Source organism: Trachinotus anak, unplaced genomic scaffold (genome assembly GCF_046630095.1).
Source record: "Trachinotus anak isolate AG129_WGS33_773 ecotype Australia unplaced genomic scaffold, CSIRO_AGI_Tana_v1 ptg000011l, whole genome shotgun sequence".
NCBI lineage: Eukaryota > Metazoa > Chordata > Actinopteri > Carangiformes > Carangidae > Trachinotus > Trachinotus anak.
This window is the reverse complement of record NW_027273862.1, coordinates 16597242-16619211: the sequence shown is the minus strand read 5'-3', so window position 1 is coordinate 16619211 and position 21970 is coordinate 16597242. Positions and strand designations below refer to the sequence as shown.

The 21970-nt window shown below is 40.4% G+C and overlaps 1 protein-coding gene across 3 annotated transcripts in view; it reads left to right on the top strand.

Annotated features, from left to right (window-relative positions):
- The window catches only part of sbf2 (SET binding factor 2), a 100132-nt gene extending 78689 nt beyond the window's left edge, over nucleotides 1-21443 (top strand). For 2 of the 3 annotated variants that reach the window (XM_071488486.1, XM_071488484.1), the window contains 19 exons: nucleotides 679-854; nucleotides 1030-1163; nucleotides 1271-1472; nucleotides 1978-2174; nucleotides 2447-2587; nucleotides 4092-4175; nucleotides 6865-6939; nucleotides 8050-8228; nucleotides 9341-9517; nucleotides 9926-10027; nucleotides 14292-14477; nucleotides 15609-15735; nucleotides 16196-16323; nucleotides 17773-17997; nucleotides 18093-18200; nucleotides 18336-18526; nucleotides 19391-19478; nucleotides 19566-19697; nucleotides 20081-21443. In XM_071488486.1, the coding sequence (XP_071344587.1) occupies nucleotides 679-854; nucleotides 1030-1163; nucleotides 1271-1472; nucleotides 1978-2174; nucleotides 2447-2587; nucleotides 4092-4175; nucleotides 6865-6939; nucleotides 8050-8228; nucleotides 9341-9517; nucleotides 9926-10027; nucleotides 14292-14477; nucleotides 15609-15735; nucleotides 16196-16323; nucleotides 17773-17997; nucleotides 18093-18200; nucleotides 18336-18526; nucleotides 19391-19478; nucleotides 19566-19697; nucleotides 20081-20179 (2751 nt within the window). In that variant the 3' untranslated portion in view covers nucleotides 20180-21443. The remainder of the gene's footprint in view (nucleotides 1-678; nucleotides 855-1029; nucleotides 1164-1270; nucleotides 1473-1977; nucleotides 2175-2446; nucleotides 2588-4091; nucleotides 4176-6864; nucleotides 6940-8049; nucleotides 8229-9340; nucleotides 9518-9925; nucleotides 10028-14291; nucleotides 14478-15608; nucleotides 15736-16195; nucleotides 16324-17772; nucleotides 17998-18092; nucleotides 18201-18335; nucleotides 18527-19390; nucleotides 19479-19565; nucleotides 19698-20080) is intronic. The other variant, XM_071488485.1, reaches the window with a different exon arrangement.
- Nucleotides 21444-21970: the final 527 nt, after the last annotated feature.

Sequence of the window (21970 nt, the reverse complement as noted above, 5' to 3'; positions counted from 1 at the left end):
AATTCATATTGTTATGTAAACTTAATATTTTTTTCTTAATTAACTGGGCTGCTAGAGGATTTACAAACTGTGCAATCTGACAAATAAGCAGCAACACTTGAAATTATAATTAACATTCAGTGTGGGAAATCTTTTGCAAACCCCATGCCTTGTGTTTCATAACATGAGCTTGATTCTTAGAGTCAGAGGGAAAGTGATTCTCAGCCAAGCATGTGTTTTTAGTCTTTAGATGTACTGCTGTAAAATTTTTTATGGCTCATTCCTATCTTTTTACTAACACTGATGATTAAAATGGCCATGTTCTTTGAGTGTAGGTCAGTTGACATATGTAGACATCTTTTGTGGACAGTTTTGTTGAGCTTTCACACTCACTGGAATCTGCGTGTGTGGGTGTTTTGTTGAAATGATACATGGGCTGTTTTACCAATCTTGTGTTGAAGATGTGGAAGTTCTGGATCTCGACACTTAAGAAAATATTTTTGGTTAAAACAGTGAGGAATCTTAGCAGTAATAAACAGACATCTCGGACACTTTGAGATGCTCCCCACATGAAAAGATAGCTTCAATACATGTTGCTTGATTTGGACAGAATAAGAATCCGGTGTAAATATGAAATGTTGAATGTCTCAATTGTTGCCTGTGTTGTTAAATGATCAGTTTGACTGATGTATCTTTTAGTTGATAAAAGTGGCTTTTGATGAGGAGGTGAGCTCAGAGACAGTTGAGATCTTCAGGAAACACCTCCAGAGGATCCGCTACCCACAGTCCATCTTCAGCTCCTTTGCATTTGCTGCAGGGCAAACTGCACCTCAGCTAATCCTTCCAAAGCAAAAAGAGAGGAACACTGGCTTCAGGTTTGTTGTGCAGTGTACATCGGTGAATGCTCATTTCCTCTGTGAATCACAATGCTATTAATCTAAATAAATACCTGCCTCGGCAGTTTCTCTCCTCTAGAAATGTTGAAAAATCTCCTTTTTTTGTTGCTGAAGCTGCAAACACAAATTTTTTTCTACTCTGTGCCCCTCACAGAACACTGTCCAAAACTATTGTCAAGGGAGCAAAGAGGGCTGGAAAGATCACCATGGGCCGCGGTAGCCAGAGCACACTGAAGAAGAATGACAGAGGCAGCAGAATGACATGGCATGAAGATGATGACATTTCAAGTGAGAGAAATGACACATTGACACTTGATGATGTGGAGGGACAAGAAGAGAGTGAAGAAAATGTAAAAGCTTTAAAAATGTACTTCAGCTTTGCGTGTGTGTTTCAGTATCAGACGATGGTGAGCCGCCGCCCAGCAGCACTTTGCGAGCGTCAGAGAAGTCCACCATGGAGCAGCTGGTGGAGCAGTCCTGTTTCCGTGACTACCAGCGTTTGGGCCTTGGCACCATCACTGCCAGCTCCTCTCGCTCCAAATCAGGCGAGCAGTTCAGGGTCACAGCCGTGAACAGACTCTACTCTCTCTGCCGCAGGTACACCAGCTCACAGGCTAGATACCCGCTGCCAGTTAAATAGCTCTAGCTGCAGCAGTGTGGCTACATTAGAATAGGTCCAGAAACCTGCTGATCTTTGCTGATTCCACTAATCATTGCAGGGCAGTACTGAGATTATTAGTTTCCGGGATTTGTAACTATCTAGGAAGCTTTGTAAGTTTCAGTGTCTCAAAAGGCCAGTGGGGGAGTCCTCCTCTACCTGGCAGACAGATATTTTACTTCAGATGTATTGAGACAACTAGATTCAAATCCAGAATGTTAGACCAAAAAACACATGTTGTGACTAATACAGTCTTAATCCCACTCAGATCTTAGCTGTAAACAGAGGACAGGAGAACATTTATTCAGCTGCTTTTTTTATTATTATTTTTTGTTTTTGCCACAAGTGTAGGCGCAAATTGCCTTGCAGTGGCTTATTGAGGGTAGACGTTATTTTTCTTAAAACTTGTGTGTTTGTGATGTCTTCTCTGTCTCTCTCTGTCAGTTACCCAGGGCTGCTGGTGGTTCCTCAGGCAGTACAGGACAGCAGTTTACACAAAGTGGCCCGCTGCTACAGACACAACCGTCTGCCTGTTGTGTGTTGGAAACATCCCCGCACCAAAGCCGTCCTGCTCCGCTCAGGAGGCTTCCACAGCAAGAGTGTGGTGGGATTGTTCAAGTCACAGAACCCCACCTCAACTGGTGTGTAGGAATAAAATACTCATTTAAATAATAAACGCTGATTACTTTTTTTCCCCGATGCACTAGCTTGAACTGATCTGATTTTATCTATCTTAAAAATGTGTTCATATTATTGACACATATCTCAGCCTGTGTCACAGATTCTACTGTCTCAGCAGCTCTGCCTCTGAAAATGTTTTTTTCTGTAATACACTGGATCTGTGGTCTGTAATTTGAAATAGTGAAGTAGTGGTAATTATTTTCCGTCTAAGTAAAGTGTTCTCTGCCTTTAGCCCCTGCCTCATCCTCAGACTCATCCAGTAGTCTTGAACAAGAGAAGTACCTGCAAGCCATCCTTGACTCCATCCCTATCTACTTCAAAATGAACGGGAACAACACCTTGTCCAACCGCTCCCTCATTGGCCTTTCACCAGGTATACACTAAGATGCTAAAAATGTTCAGATTGTGCTTTCATGTACTTGGTGAATAAACACCACCGTTCTCTCAGCTACTTGACTGTTTTGAGCTGCCTTTAGGATTATTTTGATTTTTAGATTAGAAACAATCTATATATGAAAATAAAATGAATTTGCTATATAAGTTTTTTTTTTTTGATCTCTGACAATGCAGTTAGCAACAAGACGTTCTGACTGCTCAAAACAGGAGAAGCACAGATTTAAGTAAGACATTAGTAATGATTCCCTTCCACATAAGCATTGCACTACACCAAACCAGTGAGCCTGATAATGGAACACCTGAATGGCATGCAGGCATCAATGTTATCAATTAAACATGTGTTTGACAAGTCCAAGTGTTGGGCATGTGAAAGGTCTGTTAAACCCAAACTAGATAGAAGCCTTTGTTGCCCTGAGATGAGTCTTTCAGGCTGCAGCTATGCAGTGCCTATGTACTGCCCTTTTCACCAGGATTGTCTGATCCAAACCCAAACAATGACCTTACACTGTTCACGACATATTGAAGTTTAACATATTTAATGCTTATTTGGTTGGTAATGCATAGTGTAACTTTATCAAATTAGTACTGAATTAGATTTTAGCTGAAATGAGGCATCCATGTTTGCATGCTTGTCAGACTTTATATTATTTATCTGCAGATCAGATATGTCAGAGCATTCAGAAGAACACAAGATTCCTAGTTGTAATTACAACTTGAACATTGACATAAAGAGTATTTATTTTCATGTCAAAAACTGTTGACAGTAACTTCCATATGATGTAAACACAGCATCAGATTAACCACAATTTAATATAATATCAACATAATCTGCAGGGAGTCACTAAGAAGTGCCTGTGAGGTTCAGCTCTGGGCATTTAGTTCCTTTAAACCAAATCTACGTCACCTGACTCCCATGCTCCTACCTGACCTGAATTTGCTGTGTGATGGCCTTGGCTCTGCCGTGGGAAAAAACTTAGTTTGTTTGCAAAGGACAAGAGGCCATGTAGAGTTCATTTCTTCTGATAAAGAGAAAAACTGCACATTTGCACTCTTCAGTTTTATTTTTGTTCTCTCCAGCTCTGTATTTTCTCTGCCATCAGCCAGTCATTCTCCTTCCTTTTGTGTTTGCTCTGGTCAGCGGTTATTTTTCACCTACTTATCTTTATATATGTGTGTGTGTGTGTGTGTGTGTGTGTGTGTGTGTGTGTGTGTGTGTGTGTGTGTGTGTGTGTGTGTGTGTGTGTGTGTGTGTGTGTGTGTGTGTGTGTGTGTGTGTGTGTGTGTGTGTGTGTGTGTGTGTGTGTGTATGAGACAGAGAGCGAGAGCGAGAGACTACATGGGAGAAATACCGTATCTGATATTTGGTAACACTTGGAAGGAAATTTGTACAATAAAGGGTTATGTAAGAATCACAGGACAACTGGGGTCACTCTCCAGTCCATCCATCTCCTCTGACATCCACATGAATGTTTTGTCTTCAGGCAGTGAAAGGAGGACATCCAGGATACCAAAGATGGCTCCTGTCCATTTAGACATCCCATTCTCAAACAGCTTTACCAGAGGAGGTGAGTGTTTTCCGCTGTTTCCTAGTCAACACATCATGTGACCTCCTGCTGCCTGTTAGCATCATTCAGTCACCTCAGGGAAAGGTTACAAAGAGTATGTGTACATTTAATCACAACAGTTTATGGAGGCTATTGATTGTTTTTGCCAACGATTTTCCAGATTTTCTTCCCCTTTCTGTTTTGTCCACCTTGGTCACATATTCCATCATTTTCATCTTGTTGTAAAACACATTTTAGAAATGTGAGTGGATGTGTCATCACAACCTGGTAAGGTGCTAAATTCACATAATTTCAGATGGAGAACTTCAGAAGACAAAAGAATGCAACAAAATTACAGAGATCCTGCAGGGAGGAGTTTCTTTCTCAGATAGTAGTGAAAGAGCATTCTTCTTGTAAAAGATAGACATTGTTTGATTTTACTTTGAGAATGTGTTAACCATAACCAACTGTATAGGCCAAGAATACTTAATGTTCAAATTAAATTGCAAGTGTTAATAGTAATATTAATTTTGTTTATATATAACTTTCTCTATAATACATGATAAGATGAAGATGTAGTCTGTAATTTATGTGGTATAATACCATGAATATAATGACTATAAGCAAACATAAACCTCATATTTGTGAAAAAAAATAAGTGACATCATAGGCTTACAATACAAGAATTGTTTTATATATTGGAGAGAATGAATGACAAAAAATAAACTCTAAATACAGCACAATTTGTGCATCGTGGTTCTTGAGGATCTGTAGCTTACTGCACATGTGTACAGTATGCACTTTATGAAAAACCTATTATTTTTATGAAGTTTACAGATTTAGACTTTGTGACAGAAATTCACACATTCACCTTTTTGTGACCTATAGTGTACCTGGCCAATGAGCATTACAGTAAATGTAATCTCCCGGATACAAAACCTAATGTACTATTAAGCAGACACACCATCATGACTGTTTAGACTGGAATTTGAATTCTTTAGAGGAACCCAGTCACTGTTTCAGATGAGGGTCAAAGGTGAAAGCATTTCTTAACTTGACTCACTGTCTTTCTCAAAACTCTTAAAAGGATGACACTTCTGTTGAAATTATGAGTATTTCACTCGAATTTTACATTCATTAAACTGTAACAGCGTCCGGTAATAACTACTGGACTTTATCCAGTATTGTTATCACAGACACATTCTTTGCCTCATTGGAGTTATTTTTGGAACCAGATTTACCTGGCACAAATGAAGTGGTCTGATTTATCTGAAATAATCACAGTTAGGAAATATTGTTTCCAGTGCCAACAGCAACTTTACTGAGAAAGACTGTCTATTTCTTATAAAATTGTGATACAATTTTTAGTTCTAGTTATTTTGATAATATAGTAGTAACATAATATGATGCTATAACAGCAACAGAGAGAAATTCCCTGGGAATGCAGTTTGGACGTAGCCCCACAGAGTCCCACTAGCTAGTCCATCTAATTGTCTGGACCCAGCTGCCTTCCCTCGTCGCTTCATTCGTTCACTGCATCCTCCTGACCTCCTCCTGAGGATACACAGGAGGTGTCTGGTGTTCTGGTCATCATGCCGGGTGGTTTCACTGCAGTCAGCTGGTCCCTAGTGTAAACAATAGCAATAGTGTAGCTGATTGATTGTATTCAAAAAGATTCCATGGCAAAAAACAGACTAGTACTCTCTCTACTAGCATTTTTAGAGAGGGTACAGTTTAAATAAAATTGAAATAATTTAATGGCAAAAGAAGAAAGCTGAAAAAAAGAAGAAAAAGAAACAAGCAGGAGCTGCTTCAACAGGCTGATTTTCCCCATCAAAACCCTGCTTATGGCTTGTGCAAATCCCATTTGCAAAATTTTCATGCTTTCTTTTAAGATGCAGAGTTTAAATTTTAATTGTCTTTTTTAGTCTAGTCTTTTGGGGAGATACCAAAAGACTAGGCTGTCCATGTCTTTTGTTAAAACAGTTACAACAACAGAGTAACAGAATACAGCTGAGTAACAATATATAATACAACAATGAATAAGAACCAAGATAGATAGATAGATATACAATAGATAAATATACTTTATTCATCCCCTAGGGGATATTCAGTTGTCCAATATTTCTAATATATATGCAGTTTAGACAAAAAAAATACAGATATAGAAAACACAATCCATAATAAAAACATGACCTATTAAATACAGTCAAAATGTTGAGATCTATCTTTGGTATATTTAAATTCACTTAAAAAAGAAGGGGGGAAAAATGACAAAGAAAATTACATGCAACAAATCATGAATGTACAAGTGAAATGTACAAAGTCCAATTCTGGCTTATTTGCCAAAACTTATGATACAGTAATACAGTCAGCCTCTGTTGACATGTCTCCACCTAAGGAGAGAACAAATGATAAGCATGTGACTCCAGGATGGTGCAATCTGGCTTTTTGCCTTCACTCCATCAGTCATAGTCATGAACAAACATATTCATGCATGCTGTTACATCATTCTCTTGATCATATGTGGACTAGTCCAATCTTTGACCCTCACCTGTATAACTCTTCATTTGCATGACTTTTTCTGTGGTCTGAAGTGGCTAGCAGGGTAGGTGGTGATGTCCCCATGATGTTGACATGATTTAATTTTTTTCATGTCCCTCTCCCTGCCCTCATCCTCTCTCTACCTTCTGTACAAAACCAACCCCAGTGCTTCAGTACAGAGATAAACTATTCACTCACTCAAACCAAAAACCTGCCAGTAAGGAGAAAATCCACCATCAAGGTATAGTCAAACTGTCTCTTTCCCCGACCAGTCCTTTTACAGTGCTCCTTCTCTTTGTAACACATACTCCAAGACTCATCCTTTTTCCTCTTGCTAACCTACACAACCGCTCACTAACCAAGTCTCAACTATACTGCCCCGTGCTGCAAACCCCTTACAAAGACCTTGTGAGACATAGTACTAATCATCGCTGACTTTGTGGGTGCTCTTCTGGGAGCTGTGGTTTTTCACAAACCAAAGCGGCTGCTCTATTGTGGCTGTTTCCATTGTTAAAGTGTTGGCACAACAGGGCTAACTGTGGTCATTTAAGAGCCAGGTTCAGATTGAGGAGGAAACAAAGCTGTTTGTCATGGCAGACAAGTCATGAATCACACACAGTGTGGCTCCACTAGTCGTGATGTTTAGTACAATGAAAACAGCTTGAGTTTTCCTCAAAAGTGATTCAAAAGCATTCATTTGAAATGAGTGTTTGATGACTTATGATGACAGCAGCCAGGTTAATCTTGCCATCAGGTGTGGCGTTAGGTGTAAACAGTTATATTGTTGATCATATCTGTGAAAAGTATTAACGACAGCTTTTGAAACCGATCCAATTTCAGTGTAAACATGAACTATGGTCCCCAAGGATAAGTCAAGATAAGTCTAAACTGTATTTGAGTCCATTTGGTCAGAGGCTCTTGAATAACTGTAGAAGAGGACATTAGTTGCAGTTTGACAACCATACAAGTTCAATTCAAAAAGGGTTGAAAGCAATGATTGTGAAAAGTCATGTCCTTCCTGCCGATGATTCATGCTGTTTGGAAGGTATTGCACGCGTTTTCAGAGAAATGGCTGCTAGACTTGTTGACTTGCTAAAAAATTCCAACAACCTCTGCTTCTAATATCTCAACACGCCCGATTTACAGAGGCAACGGCTTTGTTGGTTGACTGAAAGAATGAAGGTGTTTACATAATCTCTGTTGTACTGCTGTGCATGTAAACGTAGTCTGCATGTCATGTGTTGTTCATCATTCAGTTTTAGTTTGTTTGACAGCATGTGTACATCAGTGGCATTTGAGCAGGCCAGCTCCTGCGTGTGTGTGACTGTTGTTTGCATCTATGTGTTTGCAGGCATGTGGGCCAGCCTGCGCTCCAGCAGCAGATTCAGCCAGCACCCATTGGCAGGAGATGTGGGCGCCAGACTAGCAGGGAAGGATCTGGCGCCCCCTGCAGGTAGCAACAGTCTTCAGGCCCAGCTCCTCAAACAGCAAGCTGCCCTCTACATTTTTGGAGAAAAGTCACATTTAAAGGTGAGAATGAAATAAAGCTGCTCTCTGGTAGCTGAGAGGACATGTCATGAACTGTCGTAGTAACTGTACCTTAAGGGAAAACCTGCTTAATCTGTTTCAATCCAATGCATCTGTTCTGCTGTAAACTATGATGATGCCCATATTGTTGCCATTGAGGTTTTCAATCAGTTACATGTTTTTGCATTGTGGTCACAGTGGGTGATGGTGGGTTGGACTGCCCTTATGTATGTAATGAGGGAGCTAAAGCAATTAATCACCTCTCAGTCTAGTGCAGTCCAGTACAACACCACCTTTAACTCTGACTGCAGTAATAAACATATAATTGAATTTATGCATTTCTAATATTGTCAACAAAAACAAAATGTTTTAAACTTTGTAAAGGTTGAATTTATGGCACAGCTGTTGTATTAGATAGGAACAAATTGGTTAGAGGGATTTAGAGCAGTAAAACATCATCACAATTTGTTTGAAGTTTTAAATTCACAATCTACACTAGTACCAAGCACAGTAAAACAACACCTGGTTAATTCGGGTTGTTTTAGAATACACATTTTTAATATGTATACATCAATAGCTATAAAGTTGCTTAGTTTTAAAGTTTACATTTAAAAATAGCTTCTCAATGTGCAAGTACATAATTCATACATTCATATCAGTAAAATAAGTAAATTAAAACTGTGTCAATGAGACATTCAGTGTTTACTGGAAGCAGTGGGATTGCCCAAGTCTGCATAGTTTAAGACAGTCATTACACTACAGTTGTACTTTGCATAGTATTTTATCCAAAGTAAACTTGTCCCTAATCAATGGTTATGTTCCACTGTCCTTCAAGCGTGTTGTCTTAAATGTGACCTCACAAATGATGAAGTGATGGCATTTTATATCAAAATGGTTAAAGGTCAACTTCCCTGTGACATCATAATGTTATGCAAAAACTCTTCCGGCCATTATTCATTGCTTTAACTATTTGCACAAGATTGTAGGGGATATTTTCTGCAACATGGCTGGTTGGTGGAGGCATACAACCAGGGTGGTAATTCTAGTTCATTCAGGGTAATTTTATTTAAAAGATTTCAGCTGCCTCACCCACTGCTGGCTCTCTCTTTTCACAGGGCCTCAGAGTGGACTCCTCTCTGAACTGTGAACTGGTGCCAGTGGAGTTTGCAGACACACGGCAGGTGAAAGCAGCGTTTAAAAAGATGTTGAGGGCCTGTGCTCCCAGTGCCACTTCATCTGACTCAGAGGACTCTTTCCTGAAAGCCTTGGAGGACTCTGAATGGATCCTGCAGGTGACAAAACACACAAACAACACTATATTTTACCTTTACACCAATACAGTGACTCAGAGTCAGTTTTTTAGTGTGTGAGAATGACCCAGCAGTCCACTCTTCCTGCTCATCTTGTGTATCAGATTCACATAATGGATAAATCCACTCTGAAGCTAGTTTCCCAAGGGAAACAGATTCACAGCGATGGGATAGTAGCAGAGCTCTTATCATGCTGGTTATCTGATTGACCCTCTGCAGCCTTTGTCCTTACATTGAACATGTACACTGTGGGAAACCCTTCATAGGCAACAAGAAGTACTCTGCAAGTAATTTACCAGTAGACCAGATCCATATACTGTATGCACAGAGGATTCATTTGTGTGTGTGTGCGTGTGTGTGTTCACACGCACATATTTTGGTCTCCCACAGATTCACAAGATCCTGCAGCTGGCACTGTTTCTGGGGGAGCTTCTGGACAGCGGCTCATCTGTTCTCCTCAGCCTGGAGGATGGCTGGGACATCACTACTCAAGTAAGAAAAATGCACAAATATCTTTATGAATAAACACCCAAGTACGGCACAAAAATGTGAAGAAGGAGTTGAGTACAATTTGTAAGCCAAAGGAAAAACAGAGAGAGGTTTAATATGGTGCAGAGTTTGATTTGTCTTAAGGTACGTTACCATGTTTTTCTACAGATTTAAATTTTCTATATAAAAAGCCTCAGGGGAATTACTAAGAAGATATATTAAAAAATATTTGATAGAGGTTGGAAAGCTGGCATAAAAAAATAAGAAAATGTGGTACTGTGAATGGTGATAGAGACTTGTGTACATGTCCTGCAGCCACTCACCATTACATGCCTGCACTGCACCTAAAAGCCTGTAAATGAAAGAATAAGAAGAGGGGGGTTGGTGTGTGTAATGTACGGTAACTACAACTACCCTGGTGCAGATGGGGGTTGAAGTCCAGATGGGGTACTTGTTACATTTCTCTCCACCTCTTTGTAATCATAACACCTTATAAAAACACTACAGGGAACACATGGATCAAAAGAGACAAATTAATTAATTACAACACACACAGCTATCATCTTTAGTGGGAAGCAACAATGAAATGCTATGATTGGTCCAACCTGAATATTTTGCCATTTGAAACATTTTAATGAAAGCATAACTTGCATAAGGCTACAAACTGTAATTGTAGAATGCAACTTAAAATATTCAATCGTTAAAGATGAATTAGTGACAGAAAATAGTTGACTGTTCATAAAACACTTGTTCATATCATGACAGTTTTTTTTTGTTTTTTTTTTTACTGTTTTTCATGTTAACAAGACTAGGTCAAAACCTGTATGGCTTGGCCGCCTAGGGTAAAATACTGAATTTATAACTGCGCCGCCGTCTGACAAAAATCACCAAACATGTATATGAAATACAAAGACTGCTGTGATTTCAGCTATACTTACCGTAAAAAAAAATCACTCAGAGAGAAACTTAGAAGAGACAGAATATCATTCTCTTTCGCATATCTCACAGCATTCATCTGGGATCCACAATAGCAGCCTTTATTTACTTCCATCTCCAGAACATAACAGACGTGTATTAGAGGCAGGTCTTTATTTCTAACTCCCTCTGTTAGGTATGTATAATTGGTCATACTGGTATTTTAGTGCTAACCCTTGTTTTCAGTCGCTCCCATTTGCCATGTTAAAGTTACTGCATTACATGTTAATACAAACTCACCACTTCCTGTAATTGTTTCAAATTAAAAGCCCTCTAGCCTCTTAGTGGGCAGAAACCCTTTATTTCTTAACGGGGCGTTTATTGCTGTGTTGCAGCAAGCCTATTGCCTCATTTCCGGTTGCTGAGATCTGCTAGTTTCTTTAGCCTTGAGTGATGACTTCTCTCTCTCCCTCCCACACACTTGCTCTCTTGTTTGGTGTGTGCCTTGTGTTTAGTTATTCCTCTGCCTTCTTTAGTATGATACATATAATGAAAGTCGTTTATTTGCCGTAATGGAGGCGAGGCTCAGTGGAAGTTCTCCTCTGCTTCCCTGTAGTTCCCGAGCTGCTAGAAAACCAGAGTAGTTTGGTAGACTGCCGGTAACAAGAGGTGTAGCCCTAAGCCCCCAGTTGGCACCCATACACGGTCCAACCATGTAACAGTTTTATACCCAGTTTGTATGGAAAATAGTCTCTAAATCTAGCAACAATGTGCTAGGTTAGCGACACTGCAGGCCTCAACAGAACCTGTTCACGCCAGAAACTCCAACTCAATGACGTGGCATTTGGTTGACTAGTGGTAAAAATGTGATCAGTCAGTCAGTCAGTCAGTCAGTGACATTCCAGATTATAGTGCTGGCCCTGCTGTTGCAGTCCAGCCAAAAAACACTTCACTTCACTGCAGCAGAGTGACAATCAAACCAAGAAATATAAAAATGCCTGGCAAATATGAAAAGAAACTAACAAATAAATTGATTTATAAAACAAAAAGATTCAAAATGCAGCCACACAACTGTTTACCAACAGAGTACCTCCGGTAAACAGTGCTTTACTTATAGTCTAAGTGTTTGGTGTTTATGTTAAGAGAGTTGTCTTGTTGCCCTTTATTCTTCTAGCGTCATATATTGAGATTGAAAGCAGAAACAAGTAACTTTAAATAGTTTAAATTTGATTTTTCAGTGTTGACGTTGATTAGAAATTCTCCACAGACACCAGTGCAATCTGGCAAACTCTGCCACACTTTCTCATCCTCTGATCAGTTGTCACTGTTGACACGATTATGTAGAGATAGATAATGAAAATATCTGAAGTCTTGAAGCCATATGTCACTGATTTCTGCTGATTTTAATCATGAAAGTTCATGGTTCTGATTTTAAGGCATGTAAACAGAAAGTCTGGTTCAATCCTGATCAATTTTCAGTATCTATTTGCTGATGCACTCAGCATTTCATCGCATGTTTGCTCTCTGAGCTCATATTTTCCATGTTGACCCGTTAAAGTGCACATGTTTGTGTTGCAAACCCCTGTCCTTCAAATGTGTTTACGGGGTTGGTGAAGCCCTGGGCTGCTGTTTAAAAGCGCACTTCGTGGATCTCTTATGCCAGGCACGTGTTCAGCCTGGAGCATCTCTCTCCACGGGCCACTGGCTCCATCACGCCACGTCCTGATTGACCCACACAGGCAAATGGGCTCCATATGCTCTGGCTCTCTTGCCTCTGTCCATGGACCATAGACACCCAGCAGACAGGATGCAGAACTGTCTTGCTTTCTTTTTAAAACCTGTTTTCATCCTCTAAACCTCTGCCCCTCTCTCATATCCATTCTGCTCTCTCATGCTTTGCTTCTTTCTTAAATCCACTCCTCAGTCTGCTGTAGTCTCACAATAATCTAGGGGGTTATTTCAGTGCCGGGGCACAGTGGGCTTTTTCTACCACTCAGGGCTGGATATTGTTGTAAACCCCATGGGGAAGCCATGAACTATTTTTCCCGCTCATTCCACGCGCGTCAGGCCTCATTAGTTGTGTTGGAGGAGACACGGGCAGGGAAGCAGGCCAAGCATATTGTATATGTGTAGACAAGTGGTTCCCAACTGGTGTGTTGTGGCGTGAGCTCAAGTGTGCCTGAAGACTTTGCTACAATGTTCTACCTTCTACCTTCACACCGGTAGTGGAACTGCTCCCACTTTTCCTCTAGTGGTAAAATGATTTAACAGCTTAAACTCCAAAATATGAGTGAGTTGTTGATGGATTTCAATACTTTCCAACCACAGATACAGTTTTAAAAAGATAGTTTTATAAAAATGTTTGAAAAAACACTTAATTTAGTCTTCTCAAAAGGGCCTTAGAGGGTATTAAAAAGTCTTTAATATATTCTTTGTCTTAAGCAGTAGTGTTAGTTATGTTTTTACATTGGCGTGTGATTGCAGGCTGTCGAGATACATTTTACATTTAAAATGGGATTGTCGTGCCAGTGGACTGTGCTGCACAAGGTTTTTCAGTCCTTTGCTGTTGAGTTCTAGTCAACACCGTCAGACCTGTAGCAAACACTGTCACTACTGTGAGCTACAGTATTGAAGGGCCGTCGTCTCATAATGGATGAGCGAAAACTTACTCAGGTCCACATCGCATAAATTTTATTGCATATACCATTATTCAATGCTGTAACTCAGGAAGGGGAAATTGTGACCATGTTTCCTGCAACTTGACTGGTTGGTGGGGGCATACAACCACGAGGTGGTAATTGTAACTAATACTGAAATTTTTATTGGGTTTTCAGATCTAGCAACATGACAGTCACACAAATAAAACATACTATAACATAAAACGTTGTCATGGATCACTCAGACATTAATACACACATTCCAGTTATTCCATATTTTCACAGTTTGTTGTTGTTCTCCTTGTTTGATATATATATATATATATGATATATATATATTATCTTAATTTCACGTATTTCCATTTTTTGTCAAATATATTTCCCTTAACTTTCTAAACACAGGTTAATTTCTCAATCAAATATATTTCCTGAACATTATCAAGCCAGTGTTTTCATATAAACCAAACTTTATTATTGCACGTTGGAATTTTGTTGTTTTGCCAAAGTCCTGAAGAAAACACACACCACTATCCAGGAGAAACATACAGAGCAGAATGATCTTTTCCTTGTTAATGGATGGTGTTGGTGATGAGTATCTTGTGTTTGACCTGGATTGACTTGTGTGAAACTGTGAGAAATGTCACCCTCACTTTCTGACTTTTGGTTTCTTTCACCTTTTCTCTTTCCCTCTGCAGGTGGTGTCTTTGGTGCAGCTGCTGAGTGATCCTTTCTACCGGACTCTGGAGGGTTTTCAGGTGCTGCTGGAGAAGGAGTGGCTGTCTTTCGGCCACAAGTTCAGCCAGCGAAGCAACCTGAGTCCTAGCAGCCAGGGCAGCGGCTTTACACCTATCTTCCTGCAGTTCCTGGATTGTGTGCACCAGGTGAGGTTTACCCCCACTCATCCTCACTTCCACAGGCGCTTTGTATACATAAGTATCTCTGCCCTTGCTACATGACTCCTCTCTGCTTTTCCTCCGCAACTGAATATCATTCATACTGTCTTCCTGAGCTCATCACATTCCCCAAAACCAAACATGCGAGAGGGTGAAAGAAGGTGAGAAGTCCAGCTGTCATTATCATACATTTGGTTTAGTTTTGCACTTCCTAGCGCTGGATATGTAATTTCAACAGTGTATTGCAGCAAACAGTGTGCAGGGAGGCTGCTGCCCAGATGGTCCGTGAACCCAGTGATCAGTGTAAAGCTGTCTGCACTCATGAGTTTCAGCATCCCTTTGCAATTCAGTGCGTGTTTAGAGCTGCATGTGGAAAATTGCAGTTCTGGGGATTGAGAGTCTCTAGGAAGGCTTGGGTGTGCTTCAGGATTTCGCTGGGGGCGGGGGGTTAAGAATGAAGCTCATGCAGCTGAGGTCCAGAAAACTGTGTCCGCTCTGAAATGCTAACTTTAGAGGATGTTGTGGGGTTTTTTGTGTCTCCTGGGGTCACAGAGACCCACTCCCATACACTTACATCAACACATAGTTTCTGCATTTGTCTTTTTAAACTGTTAGCTTGGCAGCTAAGACAGTTTGGCGGGGGTGCTGGGGTCTGGAGAGCTATAAACAGGGGGGAGAGAGGATTCGGACAAAAGCTGAAAATAGAAGTGCCTCATCTCCAAAACAGCTGTTGTTTTTTCCAATAGGCCCAGGTGGCCTGAAATATTCAACACTTCTTTTCTCTCATTGGCCACCTCACACCACTGGATGGGAACAATGGAGCTGAAGTCCTCCTGGCTCAGTCTGGATTGTGTCTGGCGGTGATGATATCACCAACCTTTGCCCCGGCAAGCACAGGAGAGGTTCTTTCCTGTTTCTAATTGGTCATTTCTGCAGTGGAGGGATATGAAGCCACAAAACAAGGACACGATCCAGCTGTCACACACACACACACACACACACACACACACACACACACACACACACACACACACACACACACACACACACACACACACACACTCTGACCTTTTCTCTCTGTCTCAAACCATCTTTCTCTGTCTTTTCATGTCTTTGCAGATTTTGGAGCAACATCCTCTGGAGTTTGAGTTTAATCAGTATTATCTGAAGTTCCTGGCGTATCATCACATCTCTAACCGCTTCAAGAACTTCCTGTTGGACTCAGACTATGAGCGCTTGGAACATGGTCAGTGTCCTTTGCAAGTTAAATCATAAGAGGGATTTTTTTTAATTTAATTTTTAATATTATGTCTTCTTATGCTGTGGAAATGCTGCACTGCAACTGGCTCTATGTTACTTTCATATAACCAAAGATTACTGTCCCAGAATTAGTACTTTACCATTACCAAATGACAGCTTCTTTAAATGAATTCTCCATGTAATGTCCATGTAAAAAACTATATTAATGAATGCAACCTATACAAGACTATTCTTCCACTGCACACTTACTGCCTGATACAACCATGACTAGATTTGTAACTTATCTCCAATGTGCAGCTATGAAAACCCATAGCAAGCCAAAACTTTCACACAAACCCTTTTGTTGAATGACAGCTTCTTTTGACTGGAGTGTTGCATCAGCTGAAACAATCAGAGATTAACCGGCCATGTGCTTAACATGTGCTTCTCCTCTGTGTTTGTCACAGGCTTGCTGTTTGAGGATAAAGGTGATAAGCAGGCCCGGAGAGGCATCTGTATCTGGGAGTGCATCAACAGGATGCACAGGAGGAGTCCCATCTTCTTCAACTATCTGTACAGCCCCTCAGAGAGTGAGGTGAGTGTTTCTGACCGCCTGTCTGTCCTTCACGTAGCAGAGCTCCTCCTGTGTCCAACAGCCAAGGCTGAGTCATGTAGCTGCCACACTGCAGAGCAACGGTGTGGTTCAAATAATCACTGCCTGCTGACTTTCCTCTTGTGATGTCATATAAAGTGTTCTAAAAAAAAAAGCTACTATATTTCAGTTTTTGGCTAGCTGCACATAGCCAACATTAGCATTAACAGTCTTGGAGAAACATTGTGAGTTCAGCATCAAAATTCATTGTTTTACTCGCCAAGAGCTACCTCCATTGACGGAAATCAGCCCCAGTGTCAGCTGTTGTTTTGCTTTTATTTCCATCACTCCTTTTCTTCTACTGACGTTAGCATGCTAACCAGCTAGCCCTGGCACATCCCCTCTCATAATACTTTGCAATCGCAATTCACTGTAGCATCCAGTCTGTGTCCAGTTCAGCATGAACATCATCATCTGTTGGTCTGTGTACTGCAAAAAGACAGTGTCCAGTAGCTGTCTACTGAAATTTCAAAAAAGTAAACTATTGCTTCAAGGTCAAGCAGCTTTTAGAGGGTGCATTAACTAGACAGAGAGATTTTTTTTTTGTGCTTTGTCAAACTAAATCATTTTTGATACATATATCACTGTTTCTTTGGTGGAATGTAACTTGTTACTTAGGTGACAATTTCAAAACAGGACTTTTTCTCCTAATGGAACATTTTGGTGTTGGTACTTTTCCTGAAGTAAGGGATCTAGCTACAGCAGATAAAATTGGCTGTCTAAAAATGAGAAGCCTGGCAGTGTTTATAAGAAATCCCAAGCATGAGTAAGAAAAAGATAAAACATTTGTGATGATTAAAAGGTTTGCCCGAGCCAATCTGCACTGGTACTTTTTGTCCTGCAGCCTGTGCACAGGGTTTTGTTTTTTTTTTTTTTATCTCCTTTGACTTAAGACATAAGAACTTTGACGATTTCTTCTTCACATTTCTGCTGTTTCTATTTTTTATTGGTAAATAAAGAATCTTTGACCAAAGTAGAGTTGCAGGAATACTATATCAAATTCAGGAGATAAAGTTTAGTCTTTGGAGTTTTTTCTTTAACATTATGATTGCAGTTTTTTTGTCATGTGTCATTTCATCATTTTGAGTTCCTGCTGTTTTCTGACAGACAGAAGTTCCCTGTCACTGAGATCAGTCTCGTTCTGAAGAATGAACGGGTCCTGGATGTTGATGATGCCTCATGTCTCCAGTTATATTTCAGCTGTGTGTAGACCAATGAGAGGAGCTTGTATACCACACAGACTGATATTTGACGGTGTTTGGCCATTACAAATTGTGGACTTTTAAAATTATCCTCATTAAGAAATGACTCTATGATATTCAACCTTTTTCCACAGCACCTCACACAATGGACGCCATAAATCTGATTCTCATTCAAACCTTTCTGTTGTAGGTGATCCTGAAGCCTTTGATCAGCATCCCCAGCCTGAATAAATGGGACTTCTTCACAGATGAGACTCTTTCCACGGGGCCATGTTACGACTGGCGAATGATGGCTGTGAGGTTGGAGAGCTCAGAGGAGCCAGACACCATCTCCAACAGTAAGAGGAGGATTGTTTGGCCGTGTTACAGCAGTGTGAGCCGCGCCCAGCCTGACGCCATCACCAAACTCCTCGCTGTAAGAGTTTGTTACCAAACCTTTGATGCCAAGTTTCATCCTGTTTTGCTCTTGTATCATGTCGCATCTGTCATCTTCCCTGATCGTTACTGCAGGACATCGAGAAGCTGGAGGGTGAGCTGAACCAGGCACCTGAGAAATGGCAGACAACTCTGGAGAGAGTCAGAATCAGTATTCAAGAAGACCTCAAGCAAGAAGGAAATGTGAGTGTTAGAATAGAGATGACGTTACATAAAAAAAAAAACAAAAGGAATAGTCTCAAATCTCAGTTGTACAATGTGTAAAACTGTCCTTGTGTGTATTTTTCCCACTCACTTTGTTGTCTTTTGTGTTTGCAGCTCCATAAACAGTCAATGTCCATCTCAGGCCTCATTCCCACATCCAGCCTGCAGGCCTTCCAGCGGCGCTCTATGCTGCACCTGCCAGACAGCGCACTGGGTGAAGATCGCAGCACAGCCACGGCCAATGGCATCAACCGCCGCGCCGCAACACTCTACAACCAGTTCACCCCCAAGAGCGAGGAGAACAGGTGGGTGGTGAACTTCCTGAGTCCCGAAACAAATATGAAGTCCACATTTGATTCACTTACAAACTGCTGCTGAGGGGCCAATCCCGTTTTGGAAGATGAGTCAGTGCTGTGGTATGCTGTGTGTCATGTTTGTGAGGATTGTCTGTACTCTGTTAAACTCTGGGTGTGTAATTTTACAATTACTGAGAGGTTAAAGTACAGTCTCTTGGCTCAAATATCTGGATATTTTCCACTGAGTTGGACAAACAGTGATTAAAATCTACTTCATGTAAATTATTTTCTCTTACTTTCTTGCATGTGCTAATCACATTTTTCATTCCAAATAATGTTTTAACAGATGATGTAGGTGAATAAGAAACAAGCCTGTAGCTCAAAATCATTGTCTCTATATTCATTGCATCTTAAAGATAAATCATTGATGGATAATATAAGCTTCCAGATGTTTACTGTTCTACATTGCAGCTAAATTACTGAGGCAGAAACATAAGTCAGACATACGTGAAAACATTGACCAAGTTGAAATACGAGAGTTGAAACCTCTAGAAGAGACCCCCTGATCTTTACTCTGACAGAGCAACACAAATACCCATTTCTGGCCTCTTTACACAATGGGAACACAATGTACAAACAGTGCTGGAGTTACACATATGGAGAAACATACCACTCAGTATTTGTGTTGTTCAGTTGGTCTTTCTGCCTTCTGTGCAACAAATGCTGGGAAAGGCTCCATATAAGCAAACAAGAAAGATTAGGAGGACTGTTCACGCTCACTGTAGTTCAACACCATCATCTGTACTCCAGAAGATCCAGAGACATAACATCCGGTCTAAAGGCACTTGGATCTCACAGTGTGTTATTGTTCAGGTCTTACGAGGGGATCCTTTATAAACGTGGAGCGCTGCTGAAAGGCTGGAAACCTCGTTGGTTTGTATTAGACATTACGAAACACCAGGTGAGCAAGCAGCATTGTACTCAGTAAACACTAAAGCCTCGCCCGAGTGACTGGCTGCAGGTTCACGTTATGTTCATGTCTTCACAGCTGAGGTACTATGACACTGGGGAGGACACCAACTGCAGAGGCCACATCGATCTGGCAGAGGTGGAGTCTGTGATGGTCGCTACACCGACTATAGGAGCTCCCAAACACATCAGTGAAAAGGCTTTCTTTGACGTGAGTATACAGGAACCACTTTACTTCTTTAAATGACTTCACACAGGATACTATCTAATCTCTGTGTATTAGCAGAAAGAAAACTGTGGCTGCTCTAGCAAAACGAGACCTGACACATAAAGATGATGTCCATTTCCATCCACTTGATTTTCTGTTCATTTCCACTTTGTGCATTAAAAAAACTGAGTGGAAAAAGCTGGAAATAAAAAAAAAACAAAACCTGTAAATATCACATAAAATGCAACAAAATGCAAGAGAAACAGCCTTAGCAAATTAATAATGACGTATATGAAGCATGTACTTGTGACTTTGCTGGTTGTCCTTTCAAGTCTTTTCTATCCCTTGGGTCCACATTTAATCCTTGTTATCTGATACCTCTCTAGCTGAAGACCAGCAAGCGAGTCTACAACTTCTGTGCTTCAGATGCACCCAGCGCTCAGCTGTGGATGGACAAGATCCAGAACTGCATCTCTGACGCCTGAACACTGAGGTGGTATCATGAACATTTGAGGCGGTGTCAGGTGGCTGAGAGCAGAGATGTGACAACCGCTCAACTCAGCTTTCAGATGTCTTTAAATTTGGGGACCACAGTGAACAAAGTGCCTGGTAGTGGGGGATGAGTACTGTCCATCCACCTCTTTGCCTGTAACTTAGCAGCTCGTCAGGCTGTCATCACTCTGCAGAGTCGGTTGAACGCATTTGTCTCTGCTGTCAGCTCCCTCATTCTGTGCCTCCGACAGGGATGAAGTGAAGATAAGCTGACGTTTTAGGGGACTGCACTATCGAGGAAATGTTATCCTACTTAAGCTGTAAATAGATCAAAGCAATATCACTGGCCATTCAAACTGTGGGTTCAATTTTAGACTTTGGAAATATAGAAAATAACCTATAAAAGAATTTCTATCAGATATTTTACTATGAGGAAAGGTTATTGCTGCTTAAGGAAACGTGTGAACCACCAAAAACTCAGAGATTTTAATGCACAACATTAAGAAGCAATTTGTTTGCACTTAGCTCTAAAGTATGCACTCCTTATCAAATATAGATTTTCTAACAGATGCAGACACAGCGAGGCTAAAGGCATTACTTTACAATGTACATATGACGTTTCCTCATGAAAGACTAAATGAAAAGAATTTGCACAGTGAGTTCAAAGGAGTTACCTGACATTTTTCTATTTAAGTGATGTTTTCTTTATTTTGTTGTTTTGAATGTTTATTGACTTCTGGTTAACACATTTGTCTCATGTAATGTAAATTATTATTTTTTATTAAAAGTGTAACTGTAAGTGTGGTGGCTACATGTTTTTCTGTAAATACATGTGTGACATTTCATTTTATATACTGTATGTACTGAACATAAGTATACTTTTCTAACCGCAAATCTAATGTGATCAACTAGTCTTTTTAATGTGTCGTTACTGGTGCAAAAACCTGAGTGGCCTGTTCCCTGTTTGTGATGAAACATTGTTCTGAAAATGGAGACTCTTTTGTTGTTGAGATTGTCCAGACAGGCTCTGTGTCTTAAGGGCTTTTAAAGACGTAAATAAATATATCAAGTAGAACATTGTGGTTTTCAAAGATCCTCGTCATATCTGTTCTCTGTTTGTGCAACCTATACAGTTTCATTAAAAAAGAAAAAAACAAATGAAACTATTCAAAGATGTCTTTTTTCATTACTGTATCTTTGTACCATGTTTGGTGGTGACACTAATTTTTTTTGGAATAAATCAAACATACTTGAAACTATTTGCTTCCTGTGTTCTTGTTTTTCTGAGTGAACGTCACATGGTTTGTTCATGTATTGTGCCGTCACCAAGGAACACAAAGTGATGGAAGAAGTATTCAGAACCTTTGCTGAAGTTAAAGTAGGAATACGTCAGTGTAAAAGCACATGGTTGCAAGTAGAAGTATTAAAACATAATGCATACATCTATGTATTATATTTAAAACTGCAACAATTTATGAAAATTACTATTATTGAGTCCAAAAGCACAACACAGACACTGAGGTAAAAAGGCCAGAGTAACAACTAAAGGCTTAAAGGAATCATTGGAGCTGCTTAACATCTGCTCTCATGGGTGTACTGAATGTAAATTGAACAGGCATGGGCAAGGTGTCCATGGCCGAAGCCGCTGCGCTTCAAATAAGAAAAAAAAAACATTGCTGCACCTCTGAAGTTTGCCAAAGAGCAGCTTGACACTCCTTAAAGCTACTGGGAAGATGTTTTATGGACTGAGGAGGATTTCATGGTTTTCATCAGAGGATGAGGTT